Below are 11,410 nucleotides of genomic sequence, written 5' to 3'. Positions count from 1 at the left end.
CAGAAAATGTGTACGTACTAGGTATGAATATAGAAACACAAAGAGATATTTGTCAATACAAAATGGGATTTTTGATCAAAATATAGGCTATATTAAAATACTTTCTAAAATGTGGACTGTGGTATTAAATCCATCTACAGAAGTGAAGAAACAACTTCAAGCTACTGCAGCATACTGGGTAGCGGTGTATACAGTATTTGTGATACAAAGTATAGTATGATTTTACTCAAGCTTCTCCTCAAAATGAGCTGCTATTCACATTAAGGCTGATTGAATAAATGAACTGCATCGGTCAGCACAATGCAGGGATTTCATTCTATGCGAATGTCAAGCCTGGGATTTAACCCATCAAGACCTGAAAAATAACGAAGAAAGTATTCTATATCCTAATAATGGTGAAAAACGTATGTTTCTATATCAGTGGTGCTCAAAGTTTTTAATGTCAAGGACCCCTAGAGTTATACGTTTTTGATCGCAGACCCCCATCTGAAAATATTTTGTTCCGGGGACCCCGAGAAAGAAATATTTGAGTTACAAATGTTTGCTTTAAAAAAGATTTTTCAAAAATAGCAGATCTACAATATGTACAATATATCTACAGATGTATATCTGCAATTCTTTAATAGTTAAAGCATAAAATAAAGTGGTTAACATCTAGAGTGACACGGATGAGTTCCAGTTCTTTTAAGCATCTCCCTGACATACTGAGGTGAAGAAAATCACTTGTGAAAGAAGGATGAATTTAAGCTTCATTATGATGAAATATTGGAGTCATCTGAGGCCAGAGCTGAGCTTAATCTGAAAGTGTGGAGTCATTTCATCTGCCAGCCTTGTCAGTGTGTACTGTTGAGGCACGCTACGGCCTGAGTCATGTAGACAGCTTTGTCTCTCAGCACGTCAACACCTAATTATTTCTGCCAAAGAATCAGACGGATTAGGCTATCATGCATTTTTAGAGGGCACCTTCCATGGCTGTGTCCAAGATTTAGTTGAAATTTGTTCAAACATAAATTTAGATTATGAGAGCTAGTTTGATCCATTATCCGTCTGTCATTCAATGTTATATGAGATACATAAATGTTTCCCATGTAAATAAACAGAAAAGCTGACTAGGATCTCGTTTTAGTCGACCTTGTAACAGTGAACTGTAGCCTACTGACATTAAACTGTGCCTTTTCCAATGCAAACTTTTTTTTTCCTATAAGTTTTATCCCACGATTTTGTAACCCATTCTTTCACCCAGTGCCAATTGCCTAACTTGGTTTCTGCTCTCCCTCTGCCACGCCTGGGGAGCCCCGGCTGGCCAGGGGGAGGCAGTTTAGAAACCAGGATTATTGCATGTTTTTGTGAGGGTATACTACCCAAGGAGACACGGGGAGAACATGTCTTAAATCAGTCAATCAATAAATAGCTATTCTTTGTTTTTGTTACAGTCTAATTGTTGTTTTCATTTAAAGTCATCGTCTGAAAGGTACAAAATATCTACAACTGTTGTTCAATATTGTCAATATATAATACAATGACGGTGCACCTGTACGATAAGACACAAACCGATGTGTAATTAAAAAAAGGATTCATTTTAATGAACAACCGATAGTGTAAAAGAAAATCAACAAATACCAAAGAATCATCTGTTTTACAAAACAGTCATGAAGATGGCTAGCCTACAAGTGACAGAATGGCATGGCATGTGTCCTGTCAATCAAGACCGCAACTCATATTGTACAGTACGTTTAGACTGACAGTGATTAAGTGCTAAACAAATGAACTTGACTCGTAAGTAAGTTTGCTGCTAGCTAAAGGTCTAAAATAAAAAGCAAATGGTATAAGGCTGTGTTCACACTGGCAGCTCAAATCCTGATCCAGATTACAATCAAGTCTGAACAGCAAACACATTTTGACTGATCTTTGCAGATCACATTTTGAACCACATTCCCAGGTGGTTTGACATGCAATTCAAATATGATTTCCAAAGCTGTGTCTGAGTCTCAACACTTGGACACATAAACCTGATTTATGCTTTGCATACAACTGTGTTGCTCACTTAAAATAGCCGATCTACAAGCTCACAACAACCCATCTTCATGCGACGTGTTGTGATCTGCTGTTTTCTGCGAGAGACACGGTCATACAACAGATAAGCATCATTTAGAGTCTTACACCTAGCCGTTATATACCGTATCATTACCACAGCAACCAGTGCAGATAGGTCGACAATGTCTGAATACAAAATTACGATCTGATCACTTGCAAATAACAGTGTGGACCTAAAGAACAGATTTGAGGAACAAATCAGATTTGAGGAACAAATCTGATTTGCCTGTAATCTGAACAAAGCTAACATATCTGGTTAAGGCTAATTCTCTAAGCACATGAGATCATTGTTATGACATAGTCATTACAGAGGACATACACCAGTGTAGTCACTGTCTGTGTTTACCCTCACTTCCTCTATGGAAATTTCAGTACCTTGCCCTTTCTTGAGAGCTTTAAGCGTTTATTGACGCTTTCGCTCTCAACTACGGCTAAACACATTATGTATGTACAGTACAAAAAGAGTGAACATTGACGTTGCATTCAGAGCAAATACCTTGATACAATGTCAACGAAACTGCTATAGCATTGGCACCAAAGATATGGCCGTTGAAATAAAAACAAGAAATGGTCAACATGTTACACACACACAAACAAAGGTTATGTGGATAATAGCAATGACTGTGGCGGCTCAATGTTAAATAACATTCTTTAAAAAACCCTAATACCTCTTTACCGTAAAAAAGAAAATACATCAACCACTCAACAAATCCACAAACCACTAGCTGATATAAATCAAAAGTGAAGCTAGCTCAGCCTGAAAAACTGAGTGAGTGAGTAATACATTCATATCTTCGAAAAGTAGATTTGACATCAGCTGGGAGTACATCAGCATGTCTGCTGATCATATCTCTCCAAAGTTCCAGGCATGACTCATATATGTAATCCACCTTTTTTTCCTGGGAACTGCTTGTGGGCTTCCTCGATGTGTTCAAATATGTCCTTGTCACTCCTGGTTGTTGCTCTTTGTGAGTTTTATCCAGTCGGCCAGAGTTGCAAAGCTGTCAGGATCTGTGTTGTTGCTACAAAAGGGGTTGTGTAGGCCCTTAAGAGAATGTATGTTGTCATTACTACTTCTCATATCCATGCTGGTGCCATTGCTCATGGGTCGAGGGAGCAGGTTGGTGTATGTGCCACCTTGGCTCTCAAAGGGGGACTGCATGTGGGAAGCATGGCTCTCTTGTAACTGGGGAGCCATGGGCTCCTGCTTCAGCTGGAAGCCGGTCTGGCACCCTTCTCCCACCAGGTTCTTAAAAAAATCATCGTCATCTTCGAAAGATCCCAGACCCAGGGTACCGCCGCCGCCACCGCCATTGCCATTGCCACCGCCACCGTCTCCGGATCCAGACCCATTCAGTCCCTGATTGACTGAGGTGAAACCAGGCCAGGGAGCCTGGAAGGTTTGGCTGCTCTGGGGATGGAAGGCCTGGTTCTGCCCCCCTTGACTGCTCTGGGCCTGGAAGGTTTGGGTCTGGATCCCCTGGAAGGTTTGGTTCTGCCCCCCCTGGCTGCTCTGGGGATGAAAGGTTTGGGTCTGCCCCCCCTGGGTGCTATGGGCCTGGAAGGTCTGGTCCTGGCTCCCCTGGTTGGTATGGGCCTGGAAGGTCTGGCCCTGCCCCCCCTGGCTGCTCTGGGGATGGAAGGTCTGGTTCTGCCCCCCCTGGCTGTTCAGGGCCTGGGTCTCGGAGGCCATGCCCTCCCTGTGCTGGTGCTGCGGCTGTGTCTGAGAGCGTGGCTGAGCCTCTAAGCAGACGAGATCCCTCATGGAGAGCTGGGGTAGAGTGCTAATGCCACTGCCACTGGTATGTGGATACCCAGGCAGACGGCTTGACTGTGGCTGCGATAGGTGGCTCATGGTGTTGGGGGAATTTATCCTGACCGCATCGATGGAGAGTGCTGGGTTGGGGTTGGACCATCGCTGGTTGACAGACATGTTAGGTGCTGGTGATGTCATCATTGGGCTATGAGGGCTTGGCTGGTAAGTCGAGTTAAATGGAGCAGGTTGTTGCCGTGACATCGAGGAGAACATGTTGGGTTCTGGTGAAAGATATTGTGATTTTTATTGTTAACATAGTTATGTCATGTGCCAATATTAGAAGACCATCTTGAACATATAAATGGATAAATGTTTGTGTGTCGATTAATGCAACGTAAAGGTGATCATTAGGAGCAATGTATTTCAGTCTACCTTTTTTCATAAACTGGGCCATCATGGAAGGATGGACTGACTTTGGTCTGTTTGGTCCCAAACCCGGAAATGGGACAGCTGAAACAGAATGTGGAGACAAAACTCCTGTTACAGTATTTGTACAAACACACAGACTCATGCACATTTGAATACCCATAATGCACTGATGTATCCTTCTTACCATTCAATCCTGACATCTTCATCAAGTGTTCTCTGGTCCTCTTCTTCTTATTGCAGCCATATGGATCTATGGAAAACACCAAATCCACTATTATTTAAACTCTTTATTTGCCTTTTTCACACCTACATATCATTCAACGGTGGACACACAGACCCCTACAAAACCACTTTTAACTTGGCATATCCCTATTTTGGGCATGTCATTATTAGTAGGTGAATAGGCTATTCGTTGTGTGATGACATACAGTTTATAGGGCTAAACTGGGTAAATGATGTGCAGAAGCACTTTGTTTTGAGTGCATATTGGCTTCTCACCTTTGTCATCAGGAAAATAGCGGAACTCCATCGGCTCGCTCACTTCCTGATCAGTAGGCCGGCGTAGCTGCATGCGTACGGTAACCGGGGCAGTGATATGCAGGTCGTAGTAGGCTGGGCTTTTGAAGACAATAGCCACCTGGCGATGGACGTCAGCCTGGGAGAAGGAGCCTTTGGCCTCCCAGCCGTCAGGGGCAAAGAAACGCACTTCTATGTCATCTGGATGATAGAGGGATGAGGGATGGAATAAACGGATGAATGAACAGAACAGGAACAGATGAACGCTGGAGTTGGGGACAAAAGTCCCCAAAGAGTATTATAGATGAATAATGGAGGATGGATTAATGAAAAGAGGGGAAACAATGTCTGGGTGAGAATGCTCTCTGTTCTACAGCAAATCAAGTGTCAAAGCCCCACTGCTGTGGAACTTTATGTGAATGGTATAGTTTACCTTTCTGTACTTTGTCACACAGCAAGAAGACCTCATCACCTCCCTTGACACATCCGCTGTTCCTGTTGACGCGACAGATTCTGAGCTCAGCGGTATTAGGGGCCCCTGGTGAAGAAAGAATGCACACACACACACACACACACACACACACACACACACGCATTTTAACAATTTATTCATGACCACATAAAGGAGAGCACAAAAATCATGCCATGCATGTCACTTAGTCCTCTATGGATAAAGTACAGTGTCTTTACTCTTTGCCATTTGTAGCGTCTGCCAATTGAGACGGCACAACACTTTGCCAGCCTTTTTTGCCTCCTTTTTGGGCATACCAAGTTGTTGAAACCCTCGAAATGTCCTAGGCTGCCAAGTATAAAAACAAATAGCCTGCGCAAACACAGTCAACCATTAATGCATAATAAACCATGAATCTCCACCAGGAGGCATACGTGATTTGAAATTATTCTAGGAGCCATGAAATGGCAGGGCGGAAAGTAATGTGATGGACATCATCCCTTTTGTTTTTCTGCCCTCTCTCTCGCATACATTCATTGACTAACTGTGTCTATACAGTATATCTCTCTCCATCTGTCTGATTGCTGTCATTCAAAAGTCTCTGTAATGCGCAGTCTGATTGTCAATTCATTTGTCAATTATGTTTGTACCAGTCAATCAAAGGTTACGATTTGAAATATAAATATCGGTTGTTCGTTGTCCCACAGAGGGTTTGCGAGTCCTGGAAGAAGAAATAAGATCTGTAAAGCCATGGCTGTACACGCTACACAGCTATATCTGAAAGTTGGCAGACGATGGCAGCATATAGTCTCAGGAAAGCTGAGAGACATATAGAGACATATACATAATATATTATAGGATAATATATAAAACAACTCTATTTAGCTACTTTGACACAGTTTGGTGTAAATTGAGCACAGAAGATCGCCTGGTAAAAGACCAGACCAGACTATCTTGGTGACATCTATCTTATTAAAGTGTTGTTATGATGATGATAGCTATCATCACAGCTAGCGTATGAGCGACTCAGTGGGTGATATTATAGTGTGATATTTCAGGGGCCCTCAAAGGGAATGCTTTCAGTTTAGTGCTTTCAAGCCTGACCAGGTTGAGTCACATGCTTGCTGTCAGAAGAGGAAGTGCGCTATGGTTACTGTGCTGTTTGAGGGTTAGCGAGTGCACAGAACTTCCCCTTTCTGTGCGTGTGAGGAACACTGAACTAGTTTCTACATGAGACGCACACACACTGTTGACTGATGACAAAGTAAACACATCGGCACACAACACAGGTGACACATGTGTGAGCATCAAACGTTCACAATCTAGGCATTTAGCAGGCGCTCTCGTCCAGAACGTGTACACATACTACATGTACACGCGCGCACGCACACACTACACAATGCCAGTTCACACATGCGTATGTAACTCTCGCAAATCCAATAATTGCTACACTTCCATACACACCTACACTTGTTTACTTGAGAGCGCACCTAAATATTCAGTTTTTATTCCAGTCATAATCTAATAAGGAGTAAAAAGGACTGCATTATAATTTCCACCAATCGTTAGCACTTCAGTACAGTACAGTACCGTACAATGCAGTGTTTGAACACTCTCTGAACCACAAATGGATAAATTATCACTGAGGAGGACTTTACTGTGTATCTTAATTATATACCGTTAACTCGTTTCTGATTCTGATCGCACCACAAATTCTTCTTAAAATTAGAGCTGGGTTATTTAGGTTATCATCATTTTTGTAACTTATTGGACTGTCCTTCAGTTTTTCCTTTTCTGTTTGGTTCTTTTTTCTCACGATTATTTCTAACCCACAATCTCACAATATAACGTGTTGTGAGCTTGTCGATCTGCTATTATGGTACTTTAGTACTCTAGGTATATTTTGAAGCCAATACTTTTGTACTTTTACTCAAGTAAAAATACACGCCTTTTACTTTTATTGTGCAGTATTGCTACTTTAACTTGAGTTACTCATTCAAACCGGGAAAACATGCTATGTCATTTTTGCGCTTGTACATCTGTTATCTTTTTACATATTTGAAACATCTTAAAAGGGTGAGAACTACTGATTTGTAAGGCATTTGTGGAATCAGACTTTTTTTTTTCTTCTTTTTTTTAAGATATCGTCTTAGCCTTTATTTATAGTGGAGATGGACAGGAAACAGGGAGAGAGAGATGGGGAGAGACATGCAGTAAAGATCGTCGGGAACGGGACTCAAACCCGCCATCCACTGTCGGGTTACTTTAGAGCAGGGTTCCCCAATTAGTTTTCCCCAAGGGCCGAATCATGTCTAGGGTACCAAGCCGAGGGCCACGACATTGCAGGGGGCAACGGTGGCGTTCCCGCTACTCCAGCGACAGTTCAGATATCGTCGTTGTCGGGTGAAAATCTTGTATGTCCAAAACCGTTCATTTTGCATTTACGGTATCATTTTAAAAATGATTCAAACTAGTGAAAACAGCCGATCTACAAGCACACAACGCCTCGCGGTGCGAGGCGTTGTGTGCTTGTAGATCTGCTGTTTTCACTACTTTTGTGCGACGGCCTTGTATGAAGAAGCAGGGCTTTACTTTGCAAAAGAACGTACAAATTTGGAGATACGAGGTTTCCACCCGACAATGACGATATACTAGTGTTGTTGCTGCTCTTATACCACCATTTTTACTGTGGTTGGTGAGGGCCAGACAGTAGCCCCCCGCGGGCCGCAAATGGCCCACGGGCCGCCTATTGGGGAACCCTGCTTTAGAGGCTAGGTGCCCAGAGCCATGCCGCTAAGCCATGGCCTGGGCCCGGCCTCAGGTCTTTATATGAGTAAAACATAAAACACTGAGCCACTCACTGTTGTCGTAGATGGGGTTGGTGACGATGGGACCAAGAGGCCTGGTGCAGTGGCCACTGTCGTCCTGAAGGAACACCTGGATGCACAGACGCACCACATTCAGGTCATACTCCTCTGTCTGCAGCAGCTGCTCACGGGGCACTGAGGTCACACACACACACACACACACACACACACACACACACACACACACACACACACACACACAACACACACACACACGCACGCACACACAGACATGCACACACATGCATGCAAACACAAATAGAGAGGGAGGTCAGTGAGAGTTTATAGTGTATATCAGGGCAACCATAGGCACGGGTGGCAACATTGGCACAGAGGTGGCTCAAAAGTGTGAGACAGATTTTTATTTCAAATAAAATATTTTAAATAATGTAATCAATGAAATTAAGTCCCCTCACATCTGTATGCAAATTACATTCATTCAAACTCTGAAGACTGATCTAATAAGTCTAATGATCAGTAGATCATCAGATGTGTGAAAAAGAAAATAGGAAAAAAAGAAGGTTGGACAGTCAAAATCGGTTGTAAATAATTAATTTTATTGTGGCCCTGATTCTGATCGCACCAGAAATTCTTCTTAAAATTAGAGCTGGGTAATTTAGGTTATCATCATTTTTGTAACTTATTGGACTGTTCTTCAGTCCAATAAGTTACAATAAGTTGATTTGAATCATGACGTTTATGTTCTTGTGATCGTGCCAGCGAAATCCGGAGGCTGCTAACTCAACGGCAACTTGGCTCAACTAAAAACGTCACACATATGGTCCTTCAGGCCTCATTAGCCTACACGTCTACATATACGCAGCATCAATACGACATCAATACGATATCACTTACTTGACAGATACACTCAGACATATCTTACCGAGAGACACCCTCCCACGCAAACGCCGGGTTTCACATCTGCCCACTCTTATCTTCCTCCCTCTCTTAAATCTCTTATCCTCCTTCTCTGCTACCCTGCTCACACTGAGGCCCACCTACAGATGGGGGCTATGTCGCCACAGTGATGCTCAGTGATGTCACGGCAGGTGGAAAGCAGTGTGTGTGTGCGTGTCTGTGTGTGTACAAGGCAGGCCTCGAGAAGTGATACTCTCTGTGAGGGTGGTGATGACGACTCGTGACATGTGCGACAGAGAGAGCGCAAGAAAAGGGTGATGTAGAGGACCACACCCCCACCCACTAAAAAGTGTGGAGTGTCCCCATGTTTTTTAGCCTTCAGTTCCCAGCAGAACACCCAAGCCAGACTTTAGATGGGTCCCCCCCTAACACCGCCTGCTTTACTAAAGAATGCACTTAGAATACCCAAATTACTGTCCATCGATAGTTGTGCTCAATTGACAAAGGCATTGGAACGCTAATAAAGTGTTCTATATAACAATAAAGTGCATCTAGGAGATGTAACACATAGTCTTGATTACCAATAAGGCTCTGTTCCTCAGTCTTCACTTAGCCAAAAATAAGTTAACAAAGACTGCTGTTTTTATACTGCCCCAAGCATTTTTTTAAATAATTTATTTATGACATGTTGCCATATTACACACGCATTTACAGTATAATGGGAACGTCTTTCTTCTAACTATATTCAGAGCTTTCTTTCTGTTAGCTTGTGGGTCGTAGGTGGTGAGCGGAGGTAGAGATACATGTGATGGAAGGAGAGATGAGAAGCTACTGCTCAGGCATCAGTATGAAACGTAGGAGAGGAAACACTAACAGAACACTACTGTAAATGGAATTGTGCATACGTGCATGTGTATGTCAGTGCATGTGAAAGGCTACAGGTTATCAGGTGAAAGCAGCGTTAACAGGTGTAAGAATGTGGATAGAGCTGCACGGCATGAGGTGTTTCGTGTGTGTGTGTGTGTGTGTGTGTGTGTGTGTGTGTGTGTGTGTGTGTGTGTGTGTGTGTGTGTGTGTGTGTGTGTGTGTGTGTGTGTGTGTGTGTGCGCACTCCGCACTGTGTGTGCAATGGAAAGAAGTGCAGGCAGATCATGCACGGCTGCAGATGGTCATTGACAGCGGTGGAGGTGGTGAGTGGTTGGTGTAAATGCGTGTACAATGTGCGCAAAGTGTGAGAGAAAGAGCGCGGAGGCAGGTGTCAACCTCACCGCTAGCAAGCTGCGAATGTCTCCGCTGTGCATGTGGGACTCATGACTCATGACCCTGAGGTTTACTGTGGGACAGGTTTAAATCCCATTAAAAAAAATCTGACTTCATCTCATCTTCTTTTTCTTGTTCTTTTCATTTAATTGCAATCCAGACAGTATTAGCTCTAATATTTCTTGTGCAATATTCTATTGTGTTTTAGCACAGTCTGTCAAACATGCCACACTAACATTTTGCTAACATTTTGCTGCTTGTACTAGCAGGAAAATGTACTGTATCACCGTCGGGTGGAAACCTCAAAACCGTTACCTTTTTTTATTATCATTCTAAATCAATTTAATGAGTTAGTGAAAATACTACGAAAATACTATGTTTGTGCGGCAGTTGTATGATGAAGTAAGACCTTCATTTAGGAAAAAACATGAAAAGTAGAAATATGGAGAGGTTTCTGCATGACAGCCTCGATGTATAAGGTTTCTGTCAACATATTTGATGGACAACACTTCCAGGCAACAACATATTAGATGGCCTCGCGTTGCGAGGCGTTGTGAGAATGTAGATCTGCTATTTAGAACCGTAGATCTGCTATTCAGAACCATGTTCTGAATAAATAAATGTAATGCCCCTTAGTGCTTGTCAGGGTGGGAGGCATGGGTCTCCAGTTGAAAAATGATTGTTTTGGTGGTCGCGGCCTGAAAAGGTTGAGAACCACTGCACTAGATCACTGCTGGCTGGGACCTCAGTGCTTTGGGCTCAAGTGGACTGTAGACAGGAAGTGACAGGGTGGAGGGCAGAAGTGTACAGTATTTAACTCTGTGTGTGTGTGCGTGTGCGTGTGCGTGCGCGTGCGTGTGCGTGTGCGTGTGCGTGTGTGTGTGTGTGTGTGTGTGTGTGTGTCCGGGGGGGGGGGGGGGCTTATCTATCTGTAGAAAGGAAGCAGCCGAGTTTCACAACAGAAGTGAGCTGAAGAGAAGGGTGGTTCTGGGGTTTATTTAATGACTCTGTCTGTCTGTCCCCACCATAGTGTACTCACTGTATCCCGTATGGTACAGTATAGGGGTTTATAACCTGGGTCTTGTTGTGTCTGAGTGTGTGCAACCTCTTCTGTATCTATATGTCCATCTGTAAAGGCCAGTTACACGTTTAAATCTGAATGGACTGAATAGTGTGTGA

At 43.2% G+C, this 11,410-nt stretch overlaps 1 protein-coding gene across 1 annotated transcript in view; it reads right to left on the bottom strand.

Annotated features, from left to right (window-relative positions):
• Window positions 1-1,608: 1,608 nt before the first annotated feature.
• LOC308296993 (uncharacterized protein) overlaps window positions 1,609-11,410 on the bottom strand; it is a 16,630-nt gene continuing 6,828 nt past the window's right edge. Inside the window, exons 6-11 of the mRNA XM_080740371.1 lie at window positions 8,108-8,248; window positions 5,229-5,333; window positions 4,778-4,996; window positions 4,464-4,529; window positions 4,283-4,360; window positions 1,609-4,131 (exon numbers count right to left, since the gene is read on the bottom strand). Coding sequence (XP_080596497.1) covers window positions 3,041-4,131; window positions 4,283-4,360; window positions 4,464-4,529; window positions 4,778-4,996; window positions 5,229-5,333; window positions 8,108-8,248 — 1,700 coding nt within the window. The 3' untranslated portion in view covers window positions 1,609-3,040. The remainder of the gene's footprint in view (window positions 4,132-4,282; window positions 4,361-4,463; window positions 4,530-4,777; window positions 4,997-5,228; window positions 5,334-8,107; window positions 8,249-11,410) is intronic.

This window comes from Nannobrachium achirus, assembly GCF_963921795.1.
Source record: "Nannobrachium achirus genome assembly, chromosome: 13".
NCBI classification, from domain to species: domain Eukaryota; kingdom Metazoa; phylum Chordata; class Actinopteri; order Myctophiformes; family Myctophidae; genus Nannobrachium; species Nannobrachium achirus.
Note: the sequence above shows the minus strand (reverse complement) of the source record. Positions and strands in the feature narration are given on the sequence as shown.